The sequence below is a fragment of the Pseudopodoces humilis genome, chromosome 3, assembly GCF_049639895.1.
Source record: "Pseudopodoces humilis isolate 2021_Gansu_Grassland_sample_001 chromosome 3, ASM4963989v1, whole genome shotgun sequence".
NCBI classification, from domain to species: Eukaryota; Metazoa; Chordata; class Aves; order Passeriformes; family Paridae; genus Pseudopodoces; species Pseudopodoces humilis.
This window is the reverse complement of record NC_142202.1, coordinates 96,372,936-96,397,879: the sequence shown is the minus strand read 5'-3', so window position 1 is coordinate 96,397,879 and position 24,944 is coordinate 96,372,936. Positions and strand designations below refer to the sequence as shown.

The 24,944-nt window shown below is 36.0% G+C and overlaps 1 protein-coding gene across 2 annotated transcripts in view; it reads left to right on the top strand.

Annotated features, from left to right (window-relative positions):
• EIPR1 (EARP complex and GARP complex interacting protein 1) overlaps positions 1-24,944 on the top strand; it is a 76,582-nt gene that overhangs the window by 5,695 nt on the left and 45,943 nt on the right. For both annotated transcript variants that reach the window (XM_005521892.3, XM_088053746.1), the window contains exons 2-3: positions 4,361-4,444; positions 8,939-9,071. In XM_005521892.3, coding sequence (XP_005521949.1) covers positions 4,361-4,444; positions 8,939-9,071 — 217 coding nt within the window. The remainder of the gene's footprint in view (positions 1-4,360; positions 4,445-8,938; positions 9,072-24,944) is intronic.

The window sequence follows — 24,944 nt, the reverse complement described above, 5'->3', positions numbered from 1 at the left end:
GAGAGCATTGAAGGTCACCTGGGCATGTGTGCTGCCAGCCTTTTCACTGATAGGCACTGCAGCTTGTTAGAGTCACTGTGAGTGTCTCCTACTGTGGTGGGAGAAACAAGGCTGTCTTACCTATGTAAAAATCAAAGTGTACTTGAAAATTGAAATTGTGCCAGAAGGCAAAAATAACATTCATGACATTAGCAGCCTGGGGCTTGTCTGGAGGAGGCAGCAAATCCAGCTCCTCACCCCAAGTAGCAGTACACTAGTTCTGCTTTTCAGCATAAACAGATGGCCAAAGAACTTTAAATTCAGATTTAGGGATTGCAAGCCAAATACTGTATCCTTACATTTTGCATTGGAAGTTCACGGTTTGTTAGTACAGATTAATTGTATAAATTTCAAATGATGCCTGGTTTGCAGAGTATTTTTTGTTTGTATTAAATGTAATACAAATATTCACACAATGGGGTCTGTTTGTTTTCTTGTTTGCTAATACCAAACTAGTGCAATGCATCAGCATATGTATTGAACAAGTACTTTTTTGTTTGTCTATTAATGCTCTAAATAAAAACAGTCAAATAAACCAAACAAAAAGACAAAAAACCAACCCAAAACTTTGTGCATTTGGCTCATATTTCAAAAGATGTTGAGGAGTGAAAGTTTTTTGGAAGAAATTTATGAACAAAGTGTAGAGAATCAGTGCATTGAAGTTCCATAATGCACTTAGTTTAAACCAACCTTCTTTACCATTTTGAGGTTTGTCATTGTGTTCTTCTGGATCATCTCTTTTGTGTTGTCAAGTACAATAGACTCTATTCCATTTCTTTTTATCTAAGGTTTCTATTATTCTGCAGGTGGCCTAAATTGTCAAGGGCAAGGTAGAAGGTGACTTTTGCCTAGCAGCACACTGAGCATAGTGTAGGCATAGACATGATGCCCAGTCTCCAGTTAGTCTTACCTGCATTCTGCTACAATGATGATTGTTTCTTTGCTTTATCTTGATACTGCTGTCTGTCATGCTTGTGTTGTAGGATTTAAAAAATCCTTTTCATGTCCATTTATCGTAGTGGATTTGCAATTCATTTGTTGTCCTGTTAGCTAGCTATGAACTATGCAAGTTTCCTCACAGCCTATTGATAAATGTGAAATTTGGACATGTTGCCAAAAACATGTGGTTTACAATTGCTTGCTAATATTTTTCTCCTAGAGTTAGGCCTTCTTTAAAAATGAAATTATGTAATTGCATAGATTGTTGCATTGTCTAGCACTATCAGGTGAGATGTTGACAGCATGTGTAAGGATTACTTGTTTCCTTGCTGCTTGTGTCTTTCAGATGTATATTCTGGTTATTTTCTAAGCATTATGGCAGTTTTTTTAGTTAGTAAGTAACAGGTTAATACCTTGGGTAGAATCATAAAATTGTTTGGGTTGGAACAGACCCTAACGATCCTCCAGTTCCAACCCCTCCCTGCCATGGGCAGGGACACCTTCTACCAGACCATTCAGAGCTCCATCCAGCTGGGTCTTGAACTCCAGGGATGGGGAGTCCGCAACCTCTCTGGGCAACCTGTTCAGTATCCCTCTCACAGTAAAGAGTTGTTTTTTTTTTAATAGCCAATCTAAACCTGCCTTCCTTCAGTTTAAGGCCATTCTCCTTTGTGCTATCATTGTGTGCCCTTGTGAAAAGTCCCTTTCCACGTAAGCCCAGCAGTAAACTCTTTTTGGGCTATATACAGGTCTGTGTTCTATGGGTGCAGACTTAGAAAAATAATAATTTACATTGGTTTAGATTAATCAATATTCATTTTACTACACCTTTTTTTCTTATTGTCTATCTATGATCTGCCTTAAGGTAGTATGCTTTATGAAAGATTCAATTTGCAGCCTGCTCTGACAGGTTACAGTACAAGATGACAAAGTGAAGGCACTTCCCTTGATCTTGACAGCCTTCCAGATGTATTTATATATATATATATATATATATATATATATATATATGTATTATATATGTATTTTTATATATATATAAATACATATATAATACATATATATATGTATCAGCTGTATTGTTCATTACAAGGATTACTTGGTGTCTTCATCTGTTGAAAGAACTTTTTTTTCTCTCAAAGTAGCTCAGAGTAGACAAAATTGCATATATCTTTGTGCAGGAGACAAATGAAAGTTGATTGTGCTGATACTGATATTATGAATCAGAGTCTTCCTGATTTATGAAGGCTTGATGAGTCTGAACTTTGTATCCTATGTATGGATGTTGCAGGGGTTTTTTTGTTAAGGAATAAACAATAGCGTGTTTCTTCTTGTGAAATATGTCTAAATATTTTTTTCTCATGCCTTTTATTTTTTTTTTTCCCTTTTTTTTTCTGCAAAATGGAAAATTGTTTTAGGGAAGAGCTAGAGAAGCTGATGACATAAATGTTACTATGTATTTACACAATTTTATCTTGGGCACTTTGTGTCCTAGTTTATGCAATTTTGAAAGCAGACTGATGAGAAATACTTGAAAAGCTTTGGAAGGGCTGGAAACCTCTTTTATTTCTTTATTTTATTAAAGATCCTGGAGGTCTCCACTTCTCTTTGATGTATAGAAATAACAGAAGCTTCTGTGATTGAAGGATATACATAGCTGTTGGCTCATTTCTAGTGTTTTCTCAAAATAATTCAAAGCAGATCTCTTAAATGAAAAAAAATGCTTGCAAAGATCTGCAAATGTAAATTCTGTTAAAAGGCAAAAGCTTTTCTGCAGTCATCTTGGTGGACTTAAGCTGTATCTGGAACACTCTAGGCTTGTTGTAGATGAGTGCTGCATAAATAAGAAAGTAAAGCAAATTGGTATGGATTCACACTGATCTGCATTTGAATATTTTGAACACAAGCTACACATTATGTTTTCTAGTTCTTTTTTTCCCTGTATATAGATGTAAATATAGGTATAGGCTATTCGCCTATACCTTACTAAGCTTGTTGCATTTTTTAAAGTTTTTATGCACCATCTTACACAAAATATTATTCTGTTTAAATTACACATTTCAAATACCAGAAAATAATTATCTGCTCTATACAAGTCCAGAGATGATTCTGAAAAATTACGTTTTTTCTTATAGCTATTTCCAGACAATAGCTTTGCTTTATTTAAGAAAGGTCAAATATCTTTAAGTTGCTTTTCGAGAATTAAATTACTCTAAATTTGGGTATTGGGATATAATATATTACAGATACTCTCTTCCAAGCTTTTAGGCATCTTTTCAATATCAATTTTAAAAGAAGTTTCAAGTAGAATGATATTGAAGTGTTCCTGAATCCAGAGGGTAACAGCTGCATGACAGGATGGCAGTAAGAAGGGCTATTCAGCAGTTACCTGAATCCTTCAGAAGTCTTTGCTTGCAGTATTGGCCTTAGTTTCTGGAGAGGTCTGTGCTATTTTATGCCAAATATGATGTGAATTGCAGTTTTTTTCAAGATTAAAAAAATTATATTGAACAATAGTATTAAGGGTCTTATTTGCATGGAGAAATAGCAGACATTTCTCACAATATATAGTTCCTAAAAATGCCTTTAGGTACTAGTTTGCCTCCCATTTACTCAAAATTTTCTAAGAGAATCTCTACTAATGACTAGTGCAAACTAGTGATTGTGGTTTTAGTTCAAACTTTGCTTTATTTACCAGTGTCTCCCATGGCCCTTAACTGCTTTGTTTTGCTTCTTCCAAGACTGTGGTTGGTATGTGGTTGAAGAAGCAAGGCAGAGACTCTAGCAATGCCATTAACATAATACAACAAAGAAATAACATTATGACAAAAATTTTAAAGATAAATAAAAATTACTTCTCCCATCATTCAGACAGTTCTTATCTCTAATGGGCTGCAGTAGAAAAGAGGAGGCTTGGTTTTTAATTTGCTTCTAAACTTGGTGGATAATGGTGAGAAAATATTAATTTTTACACAGGCATATTCAACCTGAGTGGTGTGAAGACTTCCATAAGAACAGCCTCTTTCTTGGATATCATATTATTTTTTAACAATAGTTAAAAATTGTCTACAGTTCTATGGAGTTTTTTCAGATGATAAAGTTAGTTTGGAAGAGATGCTGCGTTTAATGTTATCCCTGTTATAATGAAGATCAGGTAATGTATTTAGCACCTGTGTTCCTCAGTGCTCACAAGGAAATTGCACAAAAATATGAGAAATTGCACAAAAATGTATTAAGCAAAATGGACATAAAGGCCAGGAAAGTCTGCCGTTTGTAAGAATGTAATGCTTAAAATGACAATTGATATATAAGTTTCAAGATCTTTGCTGAAATTAATGGATTTCATTAATTGTACTTTTCTAATGGCTGTCTTCTTCCCTAGGCACGAGCTTTAACACCTCAGACAGCAGAAACAGATGCAATAAGATTTTTGGTTGGAACACAGTCTCTTAGATATGATAATCAGGTAATTTTTCTGTCAAATGTCAGTTGTAATTTTTGCCACTTTTTGTAACATTGTTCCAATATCATCCCTCTTCCTTTCTCCTCCCTGTTGAATATGAACATTGACAGTCAAGTTGAAGACTTCTGTGGGTAGAATGTAAAGATACTGGTAAATGTAGGCGAATGAAAGCTGTGTGTATTTTCTGAAAATCATATTGCTCTTCTAAATTGTATGACTAAATCAGATTGGTTTAGTAAAGAAACTGCCATGTTTTGTTAATTTGAATCTATAGATGCTCTGGAGCTATCTTTAAATCCCTGAAGAGATGCAAAGTAAAACAAAAGTCTTTAAGCCTTAATTGCTTCTATTGGGACTCCTCGTACATGCACAGTTCAGTGTACATGCTTCATAAACTATATTTTTCAATATTCGTTATTGGCAATCATCTGTGTCCTTTCTGATCATGAGTTTAGCAACTCAAACTAAAATTTGAGTGACTTTCATGGCTCAGTTTCTATAGGGAAATTTCTTCTGAAGTTAAGTGTATGAATTGTAATTGTACATCAAATCAGCAATTGTACAAAATCAGCAATTTTATTTTTTGTGACTGAATTTCAGTAGAAATCATAATGAAACAAGCTCTTGAGGCTGAAAATGTTAGAGTGCTGTACTGAGTGCAGGTGGCAAGGCATGGATAGCAGGAGAGCTGCAGTGGTGGCCTCAGAAAAGGCTGGGGATTGCCTGTGCCAGACACGGCTGGTTCAGTGAATCCTCTTCAGGACACAGGTGAGTCAGTTTCCCATGAAGGCCCTGTGCTGTAGCAGAGGAAAAGAGTGAGATGCAAAGAGCATCAGAGAGAAAACACCCATAACCACCACTGCCACACATCCCTCTGCCCCACTTGAAAGGGTCAGAGGAGTTTGGGGTGAAGTTCAACCTGGAATGTGGGGAAAAGAAGGTACTTGTTTATTTTAGCTGTCAATGAACTAATTCATTCACCCAAATCAAGTCTGTTTTGCCCAGAATATTAGTTAGCAAGTGACCTCCCTGTCTGTAGCTTGGCACATAAACTATCTCATTCCTATTCTTCCTGGTTTTTCCCCTTGCCATTCTTGGGGGGAGCAGGTGTCTGGGTTGGAGTCTGTCAGCTGAGGCTAACACCCACCACAGAAGTCCCTGGAATTGAATAGAGTGATTGATTCTTTTGAAAGTGGCCTGAAATGGGCTGCACAAAATGACTTGGAACCAAAGCTTTGGGATGTGTAAGCTGTTAATTGCCAGTGAGGTTTTGAGTTCATTACTCAATGATAATACTGGATGAGACTTAAGAAAAGTTATTCCAAGGGGGATGAAGTATTCAGGTTATTTACATTTCAAGTAATACTTGGGCGAAGAGTAACAAAACTTAGTTAAAAGTTCAATGCCCACAATTACATTTTTGGTTGTGCTGTCTCTTGCTTTTCAAATATTTGATTATAATGTGGTTTGTTTTTTTTACTGTGATTTCTGTGATGGTTTTACAATTTGCTCAACTAATTTAATCCTGATAGAAAATTGTTGTTGAAGAGTGATTCTCGCTTATTGGGTGATAGCCAACAGATCTTTAATAATTTAAATTTTCTGATTTTTGGTAAGTTTATTGAATATATGCTATGTATTTTAGAAATGTTTGCATATGTTTCAACTATGAGTATGCTTTTCTTTTTCCAGTGAATAACATTAACAACAGAAATACAGGACAATTTCTAGTGTATTCACAAATGTTTGGAGGTTATTGGCCTTTAGCTGTGCCTCAGGCCATCATTTCTTCTCAGCTAGTTCCTCAATTCCCAAGAAGTGCCCTAGGCCTCAACTCATTATAACTTAATTTAGCACTAGGTTCTTTACATTTGCTCAAAAACTTTTTTAGTTACCTGACCAGGCTTAGGAGCTTTCTTGCAACACTTAAAACTTTACTGAGTCCTGCACAGTGAGAGATTTTATCATGGGCAGGTTATTTCTTCCCTTCTGATCATGGGCAGGTGTAGGGCAAATGTAAGAGCAGTAATTTTACAGCTGGCATGATAGCCTTTGCCTTACTGAGGTTTATTGCTGTATAAAGCAATTTTAGGTATTCATAGGAGAATATATGTAAGGTGAAAATATTTTCCTATTAATACTAGTATTTTGAAGGGAAGGAAAGTTTTTATAAGATTTTACGTTATGTTAATATTTGACATATTAGTTTTATATAGTACTTGGCATTTGGTCCTCATAACATGCTGCAAATGGTTTAAGTAGTAGCACTGTGTTCTACATGGTGTAGTTTTGGAATTTTTGTCCTCAATACTTTCATTGTTGCTAAACTTAATGTGTTTGTTGTACACATTGGAAGTATCCAAGTATGTAATTTATTCTTTTCTCATCTCGTTCTCAAAACTCTTCCAAGTTATTTTCAGTCTTGTGTCTTAGAACTTAAAATACTAATTTTCATGATTTGTATAGTGCGTTGCAGCTACTGTACTCAAACCTTGTGGTCAGTTCTGGGCTCCTCACTGCAAGGAAGACTTTGACGTGCTGGAATATGTCCAGAGAAGGGTGATGGACATGGTGATTGGTCTGGAGCATTGCTGTTAGGAGGAGCAGCTGAAGGAGCTGGGGTTGTTTAATCTGGCGAAAAGGAGGCTGGGAGAAGGGTTGGGGGTATCTTATCACTGTCTACAGCCACCTGAAAGGAGGTTGTAGCCAGGTGGGGGTCGGTCTTTCTCCCATGCAGGAGACAGGACAGGTGAGAGGAAATAGCTTTAAGTTACACAAGAAGTTTAAGCGGATATCAGGAAAGATGTTTTCATGGAAAGGGTTGTAAAGCATTGGAAAATCTCAGTCTGGGCCTTTCATGAGCTGTGTGTTCCACTAGTTTGCAGCTGTCCATGTTATCAGCTGAATAAGAAACATAACAGGAGATAGAAATTGGTTATCTGTGCCTTCAAAGGGCTTCAGATGGTGTAAAGAGCACTCCCTTATGTGCCAAGTGATTTTTAACCTGGTTATTGTGGGAAGACATATATGTTACTGTAGTAAATGGAGTTTAGATTTATGGTTCACTTTCTTGGGTGAGAAACTTGGCCTGATCTGCCAAAGGGGGCTCCAAACAAAAGCAAGGTACGAGGTTAAAGTAATCAAGTGATCTTTTTTGTTACGCTTTAAGATGACAGTTGTTGGGTAAATGGATAGTGTTCTGATTCTTGAATAGATTCCTAGGTTCAAGGCAGCAAATTAAGTCTCAAAAGATAACTTGCTAATCAACTGCAGAGGCAGTTCTATGCCTGGGATGACAAAATGGAGGAATAATATAGGTGATGAGGTCCAGGATTATATTTGAAGAAGAAGCTTTTGATAACTGGGCAGTAAAGAAAAAGGTAACGTGTAAACTCATCCCCTTAAAAATAATGGTGTTTAGATGAAGTTGAGGCCTATATTGCAGTTTCTGTAGTCTAAGAAAATCTTCTGTACTTCTGTATAGCTAAGATTTTTGCAGCTTCAGTGGTTAATTTAGCAAACTTCATTCAGTCATAATAGGAGAACTCTTGGCTTTTTTTTCTTCTTCACAGTTCACCCAACTTTGAAAATTAATTTTTAGTGACATTTCTTTAAATTTTTTTTTTACATTTCTTTAAAATTTGTTAGTCTTCTAAATTTATCTGTCCACTGTTGAGCTTTGGGGAATTAGTACGGTGAGTAAAATTCCTTCTGTATGTTGTGCTAGGCTAAAATCTTCCGGAATTTCTTGTATTTCTGTGGCAACTATAGAAAAACAGCTAACTAAAAAAAGGGAGGGAAAAATTATAGAAATATAGACCTATTTAAAAAAAAAAAAAAGCAAAGAAACCTACAGCAAACAAAAATGAAAATAATAAAAAGCAAACTTAGTTCTGGCTTTTAAAAATATTATCTATATATTTAAATATTACTGTTTTTCTTCATATTTCAGTACTTTGTTTCCATATAGTATGAAAAGATTTGATCTGTATCTTGGTAAAGATATGTGACTGCTAAAGTGAACTCTCAGCAAGTTTCTTACTGATTGTAAAGTACGTGCTTCGAAGAGGAGTCCTTTCCCTCTCTCCTTCTTTCTTTATAGGTGGCTTGAATTAGATGATTTGGATACAGAATTGGTGCAGACATTTAGACTAAGGATTGTAATGTTGTTATTTTTGTTTATTGCTGTAAGAAGTATTGAATTGTAATACATGGCTTATTTACTATTAGCCATAAAATGAAAAATCACCTTCAAGCTTTAAGTTGAAAATTGAGAATAAGTATGGTATTTCCTCAAGCAGGGAAGCTGCTTGTGTTTTCCTAGAAAAGTTAATCCTGCATGAAATCAATGATATAGTAAATTGTTAGTAAACAATTAATTAAACTAGATATTGGTTATAAAAATCTCATTAGATTGTTCCATATAGTCATTGTGTATAATTAAGACCCACAGGAAAACATTTGAAACCCTAATGTTCTATTTTATTGTATTTGCAGATTCACATCATAGATTTTGATGATGAAAATAACATTATAAACAAAAATGTTCTCCTTCATCAAGTGGGTGAAATTTGGCACATTAGTACAAGTCCTGCAGATAAAGGTGTACTAGCAACCTGCTACAATAAAAGTAAGTCCTTTTTAAATATGCTCAATTTGTACAAGTGTTTCGATATTTTTGAATGTGTTACATTCAAACATCTAGCTGTGTGTAGACATCTTCAGTTGGAATTATCAACACAAACATTTCTAAAATAATCTACAGCACTTTTACCTATACCTCATTTGTGTCATATCCTTAGGTTGTATTGGTTAGAAGTCACCTTCTGCATTCATGTTAAGAAAATCAGCAAACTAAACCTTATGCTTGGCTGATGAATGCAAAGCATGGCAAATAAAATATATTCCTGTTACTTTAAGCATCATTTTTCTTGGTTTATATGTTTACTTTTGAAAGTTCAAGTAAACGTCTTTCAGAATATGTTGGTATCAAGCTGTACTTAAAACTGCAGATGAAGTTTGTATGTGCCATTTTTCATATGTGAAATGCAGGTATGCCCACAGAGGGCTACAGCTTCTTATCTATTTCCTCAGTAGGAATGTTCTTTGTCTAACCTTACTGTAGGCACACAGTTATTGAGATTAAGGATCCCTGTGCAATTCCTGAGTGAGGCAAGTGTGAAGATTTTCTGTCATGAGGCTTGAAAAATCCACTTGCATCACTTGGGCAAGGGGATGATTTTTCTCTCTGACAAGAAATCTGATGTGTCAGTTGAAAAAAATATTACTTCTTCTAGTAAATATTACTCTGTTCTTTCATGGAGATACAGTCCAAGAGTATAAAAATTAAGGAGTAAGTTTCAGGCTTTGTACATCTGTGAACAGTTGTAGAGGTGTGTGTTCCTGCTGTTCAACCTTCTGGTTGTATTATGGGAGAGGATTCCAAGATTGCTTAGTTCTTCTAATTCTTTTGGATTGAAATAAAACTGCTAAAATTTGAATTTCTTTCAGAAATTGTAGGTGATTTTTTAAAACCAATGATAGAAGATAAGTTAAATAGATTTTTCCATTGAAATTATGGTAGGCGTTTTGGTTGAGAGCCTTTCTGTGAGACTTCCAATTTCCTTTATTGGACCTAATAAATCATATGAATATTTTCTATTCCAGATTATTTGTGTTTTAGTTTATCTGCTTTCTTAATATTAAGCTCAGTTGTTTATTCTTCATGCATCTTACTTTAGAATTATCATCAGGTAACATTCTGCAGAGAACAAGATCTCATTCTCAAATGGTGATTACTGACTCTAAATAGCAGTGTACAGAACTGAAAGCACACAATGTGGGGTTCTTTAATAAGGAATACTGAGTTCAGCATACAACTTATTTCAAGTAGCAATGCATCCAAATTAAGCAATCAAAACCTTTACAACACTGAATGTATTGCATTTTTTTGTTTTAAAAAGACTCAGCTCATTTTCTTATTGAACTTCAAGTCAAATGATGCTTTTGGGAACACCTGTAAGTATTGTGCCCATCTTGTGTCTGGACCCAGCGTTTCTGTCAAGACTTAAATGTTGAAGCTGGGAGATTCGAGAAATGTGATGTGTGGCATTTATTATTAGCTGTTTTTTTAAGTTACTAATAGCTATTTTTTGAAGTTGCTTAAGAAAGTGATAAAATGTGGCATTGAAGTGGAATTATGTACATTTTCCATTTCCTAGCTTACTGGATGAGTTAACAGAATAGGGTGAAATTTCCTCCTTTATATTGGGAAAGATACGAGTTTTCTTTTGCTCTCACATTTGCAAAGAGTTATCATAACTGAGATATGAAAAAAAGATGCAGTAGGCACAAATAGAGTAGCACTTTGTCACTGCTCTCCTGATCTTTGATTTTTATATAGGAAGTCTGGGGAATATAAATTTCTTTTTTCAAATCCAGTGAAAAATCTTTCCACAGTATCCAGTTGTTATCATCCCCTTTTACATTATTGAGACATTAAGACTCTTGTTTATTCTTTTACTTAACTACTTGATAGTTAATACTACTGCCTAAAAGTCACAGATGACACCAGCAATCATGATCTATGTTTTGAAACACAAATGAGGTGCTGGTGTTTGCTTCTCTTTTCTCATGAGGGGAAAAAACATAGCAAAATAATGTAATATGCAGAGTTTTCTGTTAATTTCTGCTGAGTGCTAAGAATTCCATATGGGAAATGGGTGTGTGCATTCAGCTGGTAACAATAGGTTATTTCTGGGGTCAAGGTTCAAATAGAAAGTTTAAGCCATCTCTGTGTGTTTGAGAAGAGTGCTGATGTAATAATGTTTGGAAGTTTTGACTATTCTGGTTGAGAGATGCCTTGAATTGACATACCAGAAGTCTTAATCAAAACAAAAAAAAATCCTCTTTTATGGAGAAGTTTCTACATTTGGTTTGCATTTTGTTTTTGGTTTTTTTGTGAGGTTTTTTGTTTGTTTGCTTTATATTTCAAAGACAATATTTTAACTACTTCTGTAAAATCCCACACCATCATGCTTAGATCTGAAACTTTTTTTCCATATGTGTGGATATGTAAATGTGTATGGGTTATTTTCTCCTGAATCATACAGGTAGGAAACCTCATTCAGTAGTAGAAACAACCCCTATCACTCTCTGGAAGCATGTTTGTTTTTTTTTTTTTTTCTGCCTTCATGGATATATGAAATATTTTGACCTGTCCTTTACTTGTAAGTGAAAGAGTCATAAAGGTGTATAACTTAAAATGTATTTATTTATATAATTATTATTACGCATTGTGAAGAGCAAAGTCATGTACTCATGAGTCATAATAGGTATGCTTCTATAGCAGTAAAAAATAATTTCCTTGTGCACTGGATTATTTTCTTTAAGTGCTTACTTTTGATAAAATCAGATTATTTGCCCATAAGTAGCTAAACCTGCAGCAACCACAGTTCCGTTATTGTTTTGAGACAAGCTTTTGCTTTTAGAAACTCTAGGCAAAATATGTCAAAATGGCCAAGTATAGCACATTTTGATGATTGGATGCAGACTCTCCACTCGTATTTTTGGCTTCACTACTCTTTTACATAAAGCCCATCAGAATATTTACTAACAATGATTCTGCATATCTTTAAATTCTATGCTTTCGAGAAAAGAACATCCTCTTAGAAAGTAAAAATAAGATGGCTTAGATAACTTTCTTGTTCACAAAAAGTCATGGAAAAAAATAAATCCTTGCTGAATATGCAATTTGGGAACTGTAGTCTCTAAACAGTCAGTAAAGGTAAAATAAATGGTGCACTGTATTCTTTGTTCAAGATCTTTTAGTAGAGTATCATTGTACAACTAGGTTTTAAAAAGGAAAATACCTTCCTGACTCTGAAATCAAAATAAAGGAAACTGTCTTTTTTTGTTAGCATCAGTATTTACAACTTTGTCTAATTTTAACATTGAAAAAATACAAGGCTATATTAATGATGCATTCTCAATTATGATATTAACTAGAATAATAGTGGTTCCAGTAGCATTGGAATAATTGTGTCTTTGGATATTAACCAGAAATTCCATTTTCTAGGACATTTTGTCGTAAATAAAAAATTGTGGAACTATTTTTCCATCTCTCCTCATGTGCACACTTCAAAAATACTGACTTAATCACATAATTAAAAAGGGAGAACTTATTAGACTCAGTTCCTGCCTCAATTTTAGTGGTCTCCCCCTGCCACCAATCATGAATATGACACTTAGGAAATTTTATACTGTTACAACTGATGTTATAGGAAGATGATTTTATTATTAAGTAATAGGCTTACTACTTGTGTATAATCCTGTCTAACCTCCAAAAATGATCAGGAATTTACTATGCTGAAGGTACAGCACTTGCCTGTGCTAAACATTTCTAACTTACCAGTATTGTGTGCTAGAAATGTATTAAGACCATTGCAGTGTAACTGGCACTGCTAAGAGACAAGGTGTGTCTTGAGGAGACACTGAGAAATAGCTCCTCCTTTTGCAAGTGTGTTTGGCAGCTATCTGATGTTGTGAGAATTAGAAATGTTGTATTTTATCACAGATTCCCTAACTGAAGGGAGAAAGTGCATAAAGATATGAAAGAAGCTAAATATAAGAGGAGAAAAGAAGGATTATAGTCTAAATATCTTGGGGATAGGGGAAGAAAGCTTTGTAGAATTAGTATCTGAAGTATCCAGAAGAACTTATACACTATTAGTTTTGTGACATGTTGATGCATCATTTTTCTCTTCTGCTACAGCAAATCAACTGAATTTAAAACAGGGGTGTGGGGTTTTTTTCCTCTTAGAGAACAAGATTGTTACTGATAGCTCTAAAGTAGGTAAAAATCAAGGGCAGAAATTATTTTGGTAATCTTCTAGCTTTAGAAGTTAGATTGTTAAAGTTCAGTATGAGACAGATTAGACTTAAAAAAACTAAAGGGTTGGATTCTTGAGAGAACAGCAGAATTTAGTGATGGTTCTTGGGTGATGATAATAACAGTGACAGTAAGCTAGAGTGCTGCAGTTGCATTGTAATTTGTTTAATGCCTAATCTCTGAAAATTTACTTGTGCTTATTTGTCTGTTATACTTATTAATATCCTAAAGTTATGCTCAGCAAAGCAGAAATCGTATAGTATGCTTTACATTAGCCCAGAATTAAAATGGAAGATTCTGCATTTAGTGGAAAATCCCTGTCAGAACAAATACTAGGAACTTTAGACCTTTCTTCTTTTTTGCTGTTCTGACTAGTTGTAGTCAGTTAACTATTTGCTTTTTTATTACTTTCATTAAATTAAAATGGGACAGGAGTGGCACTTCCAAAAAGTGAAGAAGTAAGGTGACAAAGTAAGTAAGGAGACCACAGCATTTCTTAGTAGAAATGCACATTTAAATATCAGAAAAGAAGAATTAAGGTGGGGGTTGAGGGTCAAGAACGTACCATCCAAATAATAATATGAACCAATGAGAATAATGGTACACTAAATATAATAAGTTTTAAAATGAAGATAAATTAGTCTTCAAGAAGTTGGTAACTAACCAAGCACTTTCTTCAACTGCTAAGGGGAAAATCATTTCACGTGTGTATTCCTATTGCAAGTTTGAAAGAAGCTTGCTTCATTTTTCAGAAGAGCATCCTAGTCTACTCTAGGATATTTTTTTCATAGTGAAAAACTGAAATGCCAAAACCTTGTAAATCACACTAAAGAGGAGTCACTTGAGAACTAGAACAGTGGAGACCTGACAAAGTGCAAGACTCCATTGGAAAATTATCTGTATACAGTCGTACTGTTGCTCAAGTTTCAGGAGGGGAATTCAGAAGGCCATTTCATGGACTTTTAATTGTGTTCTGAGGCAACAAGAAATACCAACAGTCAACAGACTAGGGTGTGTCTAATGATTTTTGTGTGTAAAGTAGGTGATGGAAGCCTCAGCTCTAGAAGTGGTTGAAAAAAATTGGATCCCTGCATTGATATGATGATTAACATGATGTTGGGTAATACTTGGAAATACATTGATGCCCTTTTTGTCGTTCCAGCTTATCATACACTTTCATGAGATGTTTGAAAAAATTCTGAGTTAGGTGGATGTGCAGTGGTAGGTGCAGGTTGTATGTGGGTTTGGGGGCTGGGGGAAGTCATGCCTTGCATTTGCTTTGTTTCATACAGAACTTCTTTTTAATCTGTTGCCTTTTTTATACATCCCTCCCTGTCTCTCACCTGCTGTTTTAGGACACTGTTAAAATGGAGGCAGACTATATCCTGTGGACTTATAAAGTAAACTTCAACTATATCATTAAAGGAATGGGGAATTCAAGAGGATTTTTCTGTAAGCTATTTAATGAGTTGTGCAGCTTTTTGCCAGCAATGGATTTCTTCTTTCCAAGCGACTCTTGGATTTGGTCTTCATGGACCACATTGAAATGAATGATCATGGTGATAAATTTGGGGAAAGCTGCCATTCTAATAAAATATTTTATAAATATAATTATAGCTTATACAGCATTATTTGCAAAACCTGAATATAGCTTTCATTATATCCCATAAGATAGAATTAATCCCCAGATTTATGCATTGCTCTGAGATACAGATGAATCTACTTAGCATGTCAACAAAGAAGCTAGTGGCTTGTTTGGATTTTGATACTGTGTAAGGCCAGCTGCTTGGGTAGTTACTCTTTTCTGTCAGATGCTCTACAGATACTTAGAGGTGGTAAAATTGAGAAATCAAGGGTTAAGGTAAACTGCTGGTGGGTTTTTGTGACATGATGGGAAGATAAAGGGAAGGAAATAGAAAAATGATCCAGACCGAAAAGTCTGCGTAGATGGAAAATAGTTTGCCTGCTGAACCTCCAGTTGGATATAGGTAGTGGTCTCCATTACTGCAGATGTGAATTTTCAGGATGTTATTGTATGCAGCTACTTCAGCATATCCCCTGGGTGCAGGGGAAGAATATGCATGGAGGGGCAAAAGTAAAGGAAATTAAGGCAATGGTAGAGTTGGAGGAATAAGGAGATCCTGAGGAAGGGGATCCCTAAAGCAATTCAGGGATATGCGAAAACACAGGACAGTACGAGGTGGTAAAATAGCTTTTGGGCAATCAGTTCTGTGGGAGGCTGGCAAAATGTTAGAGATAAGATATGGCCCTTAGGTGTTAGCAGACAGTTAGTGTCTGTCAATACAAAAATCTGTTGTTGTGGTTAAATGTCTGCATGTTTTGAGTTTTGATTTAAATTTTTTGGTTTGCATTTTGTTTCTTTTTTATCTGTGGCAACTTATGCTGGTTTCCTGAGACCTTGTTTTTCTTCCTTTCTGTGGCATTTGCTGGAAGGATCAGTGAAATAATTTGCGAAGTCTTATATTGTTGGATCTAACTTGTAGTTTTGACGTTGCTGTAAGATGAACAGTGGTCTAGAGACTTCAGCTTCTCTTTTAGCTGCTTTAAACTGTGCCAGCAAACTAAACAGAATGATTATGCTGATTGTTTATGCAATTGTGAATTGGGTTGCAAGGGTGTTTTCATGACCACAAGAGTACTTTTATGTAATTGAAAACCTGAAAATTAGTATGTCACAATATAGGCAATAAAAATAACAGCATTAAAGTCTGTTTGGAATGATTTACTCTAATGATGTCAGGTAGGGTGGAAGCAGATGTAGAACGTGTGTGTGTGAGCTGTATCAACACTGAAAACAATTTAAGAAGAAAACAACCCTTACCTACTGATTTGTGAGGGATGGAACCTGCTGGCTGTGAAAGTCTTAATGTTCAATAACCAGGTTTTGGTATCAGTCAGCTGATTGCATGTTTGTTGGGGGCTTTTTTGGTTGTTTTTTTTACAGTAATATTGCTATAATGACAATTTTTGCTGGAAATTGTGACCTGTAGAGTAAAATAAATTAAGTAAATAAATAAACAAATGTAACCTGTAGAGTAAAATAATAAAAGGTTATATATGTATTCTAATAACTTGAAATGGGGCTGTGGCATTGACCTAGGGACTGACCTGGAGTAAACCCTACTGTTAAACTGAGGGTACTCCCTGAGCAGTTTTGGTGTGGGCCAAGTTACAGGGTACTTTCAATGATGCCCAGATAGAGCCCAAGAAATTCATGGTTAATTGGACTATAGCCCCCTTCTTTTAACTTAGCCTGCAAAAAAATTCAGTTTGATTGTGCTTTCTGGCCTCAGAGCTGGAGACCTGTACCTGACATTATTTTAAGTTGCCAAAAAATAAAATACTTGTCATTGTTCTCCATTACAGACTACTATAAATACAGACTGTTTTGGAAAATGTATTGAAGGGAAACATGCAAGTACTTCAGAAATTAGATGAAAGACATGATAAAGATGTATATGAAATAAATTATGGTATGAAGATCTGGTCAAGAATTTCTGTTCTACTGATCTCAATAATACGGTGGTTCTGTTGTGTAGCTTTTCCCACAAAATTAAGAATAATCATTTTAGAGATAATTTCAGCCTTCTAGAGAAGAGGATATTTTGAAACAGTTATTCTTTTTTGTATAGAATTTTTATAGTGTCTGTGCTATGGGGCAGTTTTGTTGTGATAAGGATTAGTAGGTGTTGTAGGTTTGTCTTAAAAGAATCTTGATGAATTAAAGTGAAAGCTTCAAGCTACTGAATTTGTAGAGAATGTTTAATTATTGGTATTAGGTGCATGCATTCATTGAGGCAAGATTAAATTTTCAGCAATGACAATTGTCTTAACTTGTACTAATTCTTTCTTCTGAAGAAGGTTCTTTTTTTCTATCTGCTTTCGGATACCAAATGCTGAATCAGATCATGAACTGCAGTTGTTTGCCAGCTTGGTGATTTCTGAGTTCATAGAAAACCTGATAAGGTTTTCATAGGGCTGCGAAACAATCACTTCTCTTTTGTTCTCTGTGCCCTTTGTAAGGATGCTGATGTTTTGCTGATTTCCTCATCTACTGCTGCACATAAGGCTCAGAAAACTGTCAGTCTTAATATCAAGAGCTGTTCCTGAACTGTAACTACCACTTTAGAGTACAGCATCATGTTGGGATGGTTTGAACTGTTTTTCTCTACATGCATTAACTAACTTTTGTAAACAAAGGAGCTCATCTTTTGAGTCCTTCTATTCTCACCTTTTGCATGTCATGAAATTACCTTAAAGTGTCAGGTCTGCAAGACTAGTAGTTGACAGTGTTACACTAATAATGCTGTTTCAGGAGCTTATAGTGGAATGCCTCCTCTGGTTTTAACTTTAGCCTTTCAGATAAATCGTTGTTTTAAATCCATGAGATAAAGCTAGATGAATTCCTTTCATTAGGAAGAGGTAAAACTAAATTTAAAAGCAGAGTCTCTATCTAATCTAAATTTAAAAGCATAATTAGTAAGTTTCTATGTTGCTGTCATCTTTTGTATTTGTGTTTGCCCCTGCTTCTCCTAAGATTTTAAATTCTTATTCAGATTTGTAGAAACATATGTGGAAACTCATTTATTGTCCCAGTTCAAATGTATTTTTAAACTCCTACACAAATAGGTTCTGCCCTTTTGTTTCATGTAGGGACATAGAAAGCCACCAGAGGGCAAAAGGAAGTGTGACTGGACAAAGCTGTTACCTGCAAATTTCCACGTGCAGGCAGGCATGGTTGCGCACACATCCTGGTTCTCACTTGGATTTTTTCAAACAAGATAGGTGTCCTGGTGCAGTGGTTATGAAGACTTCATACAAATAGCTTATATTTGTAGATCTAGAGCATACAAACACAAAACTAGTGTTTAATTTTGTTGAAAATAATTTGCCTTTAAAATCCGTTATTTCAAAACAATAAATCGACAATGAGTTATGGCTGGCTGGTGCATTGCACTTACACACAGTGAACTCGTGTATTAAAAAACTTCTCTGCAGAGAAATTCATCAGTAAGGATACTGGAAATAATGCTGCTGGTGATGCTTCATCTGCTTAGTATTAAAGACAGCAGGTGACACTTGCTTTGCTGTAATGAAAGGACTCTGTGTAGGGAAATCATTGGTACAGCCATGGGATATGCTACAGTCATTAAAATAGGCACAGAAGTGGAATGCATCTTTAAATATTCCCTCTTCTCAGCAGCAGTGGTGGGATGTACAGAAGAAGATTTATTCCCATAGTTTGAAGGAAGAAACAAATGTCCTTGGTGTTCTCCTAATGTTCTTTTAATGCATTTTTCCTAGGAATTCTAGCTGTTATTTGTAATCTGTGTTCCTTTACAAGTACCTTGCTGTAAGGTTTTAAGTGGAATGGTAAAAAAATGCTAAACAAGTGATGAGCAGCTTGAGAAATTGTTTAATGTTAATTGTGTTCAAATTTGAATGTCTCTATGCATAGATATATATTGAGTTCTATCCAAATGAGAGGTAACATAGTTGTCTTACCATAGTCTGTGCTAAGATCTTACTTGTATGTGAGACTGCTGTAGGAGTAGTCAAACTGAGTAGTGTCTCAGCCAGTGTGTAAGAGCCAATGCATAGTGAAAACTGTGGGACCATGGACCATGTATAATATAGTTAACTTGAAGCACAGATCCTTGTTATCCCTTGATTTAGGATTTCATCTTTATTTGACAGCAATTATCAGGATAATTGCAACATTTTTGGTATGAAGCAAAAGAGAATGAATGTCAGAAGAGGGAGGAGAGAAAATGACAGAAATTCAAGTATTACAGAATGGTCAGAAAAGAGTGCTTTAAATGCAGAAAGTGGATAAAATGCTTCTGAATTAGTGCTGTCACTGAGGAATAATCTCTTGAATTATCAGACTGCTCTCTCTTTCACTGTTAGAAGGTTTAATTCTCTTACCTTTTTTTTTTTTTTAGCTTAGAACAAAAGAAGTGTTTTTCTATCTCTAATTTGAAATAGGTTTTAAACTCTATTTTCAAATATTGGTCTGAACTAATATAAAAAACTGCAAGACAATGTGTTCTTTTGCCATCTCCAGTCAATGCTATTGTAGGGGTAAATAACATTTTTCGGAAACATGTAAATTCTTACAGTTTGTGTCTAGGCATTTTTGTCCAATGAGTTTGTGACATAAGTGAAAGTTAAAGGCTTGCTTTTCTCTGTATTAGACTAGTTTTGGACTAGACTTCAGAGTTATTCCAAAATGATGCAAGTGAAGCCAAGTATACTGTGCAAGTTCCTTCCAGTAAATGTTAGGACATTTTGTAATCTCACTTTTTTTTGCATTCCATACTTTGTGACCTTCTTTCTACCATGAAAAGGTAGCCTGCTTTCATTTTCCATTATCCCATCCTTCTTGGAAAGCTGGAGAAGCTGAGGGAGTGTCTCTTGCTTCATACCCTTAAGACAATGATAAAGATTATTTCTTATTTATTTTTTCTGTATTTTTTTTCCCCTCTTGCTGACTTATCAAGATCACAATTCAAGTACTAGCAATATCTTAAATAGTTAGCAAAATGATATTTATAAACTAGCAAATCTTGAGACATTTTAGTTATCTGATGACATCAATTCTGTAGCATATTCTATTATCTGCAAGTCCTCATATGAAACCATGTTAAAATGTTTTGAGGACTATTTTAATTTGAGATTTTCCTCCTTTTTCTGGGTGATAGCTTGCAACCTTAATTCTCTTTCATGAGGTTTTTTTTATGTGTCAGCAAACAAAAAAATGTTTCTGACCATTAGACATAAAACTTAGATATTTCTGCTACTGCAGCAATTTGACTGACAGAGCTACAGCAGGTATGAGATTCAAGGTTAATATTTTGTCTCTTTTGATATTGTGAAGACTGTTTTGCAGCTCAGCATAGTTTTATGATATCCACTGTGAGTACACGTGCCATCTAGTAGACTAACAGCATTTCTCCACTGTTCCTTACACTCAAATTACTGTCACCATGACCTTCAGGGCCCTTTCTGCAGAGCATTGTTAAACTTCGAGGTTCCTGTTGGTCTGTTTCTCCAGCCTGTTTCTGTCCCGCTGATGTTCACTGAGGCCATTAATGAAGATGCTGAACAGTGCTGGCCACATTGCCAGCCCCTGAGACACAGCAGTAGTGACTGGCTTCAGATGACTTTTATGTCACTGATCACAACCTTTGAGAATGGCAGTTCAACCAGTTTTGAACGCAGCCCTTATGGAGTTCAACCTGGCCAGGGACACAAGCCAGCTGACTATAGCCTCTGAAGAGCAATCTATCTGAAGCTGTGGGAATGTTTAATTTGAGTTAGAAGTCTTTCCCAAGATACCCCTCTTTTATTATGTTAAATAAGTTACGCGTCAGTTACGGACTGGGTAACGTTGTTCCCTATATGGTCAGGCTACTAGAATGTTCGTTCCCTAAGGTTATATATCATTGTGCCTTCCTTTGTTCTTGTCTTTGGTTGGTCACCCCCAAGGAGTTCTCTACATGGTTACTGTAGTTCGGCTTTTGGGCATTTTCCGTATTTTCTTTTATTGCTTATTAAAGTGTTATTTTCCTAGTGCCAACTATTGCTCCTGCTCCTGTTTATTTTTCCACCACCCTCTGCCCTGAAATCATGGGACCTAAGGTTTGTCACAGCTACCCTCAGTGCAACAAGCCCTCCTGTCTTCAGTTTGCCTGTGAGGATGTTATGGACCAAAGGCTTGTTAAAAGTAAATAACATCAGCTGCTCTTCCCATTTTTACCAAGCCTGTTTTTAATTTAATTTTCACTGCAGAACTTAATCATATTTTTCAGACATGATATCTGCTTCATAAATCTGTGCTGACTAGTCCCAGTCACCTCATGTTTAGAAATATTTTTCAGATTTTCTAAATCTGTCACCCTTCTGGGGATTAAGGGGGAGACTGACTAGTGTATAGAACCTTTTTGTCCATCTTAAATGTAGGAATGCCATTTATTTTCTCAAAGTCCTCAGGAACCTCTCTCCAGCACCATGACCTTTCAAAGTTAATTGAAACTGGCCTCATAAATACACTGGCCATTCCTCAGTTCTTGTGAGTGCATTACTAGGATCCAATTTCTTTAAATATTCCCAAATTTGACTTTCCCACTGGTCTTGGTAGCCTGGGATCCCTCAATCCTGAGGACAGCAAAGACCCCTCCACTAGACACTGAGTTTATTAAAGTCCTACACAAGGACCAAGACTATGAATATGAAACTCCTTCTTATTGTCAGAAGATTGGGCTATCCTTTGTTCCGTCCTTCTAGCAGACACCAACTATGTTGTTGCCACTTTGGTCTACCTTCTAATCCTAAACCATAATGTCTCATTGGAGCTGGGAGCTCTATGCAGTCTAGTTGCTGATGTTCATAAAGGGTGATTCTCTCTTGTCACCTTCCTGGTCCCTCCCTCCTAAAGATCCATACCTCTAATCCCAGCAAGATTGTACACACCAATAAGATTCTGCATTTGAAATAAACTTAAGGTGTACTTGGTCAGTACTAGAAAGGAATTGTATCCCATACCTGAGCTGAAGATTTGACCACCAAGGTATTTCTGGGTTTGTTTCTATTTGGTTATGTTTTCATAATTGCTTTTCTAGATTATAAGCCTTTTTGGAATGAGGTATATATCTTTCTCCACTTGAGTTCTAATAAAAAAATGCGGTGGGGTTTCTCTCCTGTGAGTGTTTCTGAGGTATAAACAAATGAGAACTGCATAGTTAGCAGCCAACTAACGACATGATGTATTGTTTGAATGTCTCAAGTTGAGAAAACTACTGACTAGCATATGGCAATATTCAGTCTTTTTCTTTCTCTAGACCTTTTGATGTGCTAGTTGTTGATACCTTGAATTACAAAAAATCCCAACCACATTTTTCTTGTATTAATAAGAATAACTTTCATATTGTAGTATTTGTAACTGATCTAATGAACGGAAAACAGAATGTATCTCAAAATAGTGTATCCAGCTGGTAGATGTTTATTTTCTTCTATTAATTACTTTTGCTTGATGTGTGAGCACATCTGGAAGCTAGCTTCCCAAATTGTCCAGTTAATGTAAAGATACAGGCAGATTATGATTCCGAGATCTAAGCTTTGAATCCCAAGTTATTGCTGGAAGAAATTTTGTGTGTGTTGGTTGTGGCCACATATCTGAATTTCTGTTGGGGGGAAGTACCAAGTGGAGACTATGCAAGGCATAAGGGGTAGTGAACCTACCTTTTCCAGTTGAGCTGGTGGTTAGAACTTGGTTCATCAAGCTTGAGGCAGCCATGTAAACTGCTCATGTTGGATGGAGTGGCATTTGTCCTGCTTGAGGTAGACTTATTACAAAAGTTATATTTGTCTTTGGAACTCCTATGAAGTAGAGTGGGAATACTTGAGGTTTTTTAGATATATTCTTGAATATGTAACTGTCTATTAAGGCACCTGATTCAACAGGTGGATAAGCGGTGTGCAGTTCCCATCAGCTGGTTAAGGAGTACAGTTTTTAATACTTTATGAAATATCAAGTGGGAGCTTAAGTGTATTGGTTTAATTTAATCTTATTTCAGTGACAGCTGCCATGGCTTTGTTGGTGATGAAAATGAGTTGCCTCCATGCAACAACTATTGTGTGTGTAAAAGTAGCAGTGTGGACAATGCTGTTCAGCTCCACTCACCTTTGTGATAATGGAAGCCAACATGTAAATATCCCCCATTAAGTTTTATTGGTGTACTGTGCAGCTTTCCTCAGCACAGAGTTAAATCTCACAAATTATTTTTATATGGCCAGCCAATACCTTTTTGCCTGTGTGCCTCTCACTGCTGTTGCAGCTTTTACGTTATTGCAGCCAAATTCTGCCTGAAGAGTAGAGTTCAGCTCACCAGTATAGCAGTGGTTGCAGATCTTTGCTTGGACCATCCCCATATAGCAGAGTTCCAGTGCAGTCAGTGAATTTTGACTTCCCTCAAACATATGTATGTCTGCAGAGTATATAATCAAAAAAGGTCCGTGCTGAAACATTGTCTCAAATCACCTTGGAATAGCATAAGAAGTGTCAGCCTATAAAAGAGTGCAAATTATGCCTTTTCCAGTTTGACTGCCTGATTTCTGCACAGTGTCTCCTGTTCTTCAATAGAAAATGATGGGTTTACCTGTCTCTCCATGTCATACCCCATGCCTGTGCATACTCCTAGATCGTTCTATCTGCAGCAGGTGAGGTTTTTAAAACCTCCTTGGACATCAGTATATACAATGCTAACATACACTATTAAGGTGAAAAGTGAGCTGCTGTGTTTCCATGTGTTGTGGGTTTGTTTGATTGTTGGTTTTTTTTTCTTGTTTTTTTGCGGGGGGGTAGGGTTTGTGGCTTTTTGGGGTTTTTTTGAAAATCAGTATCTGGTTTTTGGTAGCTGAAAAGCACATTTAAGTAATGGAAAGAAAAATTAAACTGCCAGTACTCTTTATTCCTATACATATCTCACTCTCTGTATTTCAGAAAAAATGTAAAATAAAAGACTACACAGGCTCTTAGGACAAAAGATGAAGCTACTAACCCAGAAAATGAATGGTCTGTTTCCCCCCTTTTTTTTTGCCTGTGAAGGACATGATGTTGAATATACAGAATACAGTTTATTTTTTAAAATTAATTGATTAAAAAGGCTGAAAAGCATATTCTTTTTAAAAACAAAATATGCATACCTGAGTGATTTTGTTTTTTATTTCTTAATTCTATTAAACTTGAAGAATGATGTTCACATTGACTGGTAAAGAAGAGTGCTGTTTGTCAGTGAAGGGGAGGAGGGTTCTGAGCACTAGCTGCTTGTTCCTGTCATACCGAGAGCACTAATGGGCACCAGCTGGGCTGTAGCTATAGCAGCTTCACCACTTCAGCCTTGCACAGCACGAGCTGCTGTGGCAATGCTGCAGAAGGGCCTCCTGTGCAGATTTAGGAAGTACACACTTCAGTTGTTGTTCCCTGGGCAACAGAATAACTGCAGACAGCTGGCTTTGCACCACCTGGGCTGATCAAAGAGCAAACCCTGTCAGGCACTGATACTTCAGCTCCTCCAGCTTCAATGTGAATGTCTGCAGGCAGTGATGTAGGAAGCATTGTCATTCAGGTTTCAAGGTTAAGCACATGGGAACAAAGTAGAATGACAGCAAAAATAATATGAAAACATCATTCCTGTAGGTAGTCCGGTCAGATGTGTATAGCTACTGATGATCAAGAATTAACTTTAAAGTATTAAATTACTGGTGTATTTATAAAATGTATATAAAATGTATTTTGGAATTATTCAAAAAGAGACTGGGAAGCTAGCAATAAGTGGCTGGAATTTGGGAGAAGGAAGAACAATCAAGGGTGGTATATCGTGTGTTTCATTAGGAAAGACCATAAAGAATGATTGAACGCAAAGATTAAAGTGGTGTGTAAAGTGGTATTACTATGGAGGACCTATATCTGGTCTGCTGGAAGCTTCTGACAGGTCAGGACTACAGCAACATGGTGGGTTTTATTCAGCAAGTAATGCCAGAAGCATGACAGGTGGATGAGTGAACAATAGTGAACTGTAATGTTGTCTG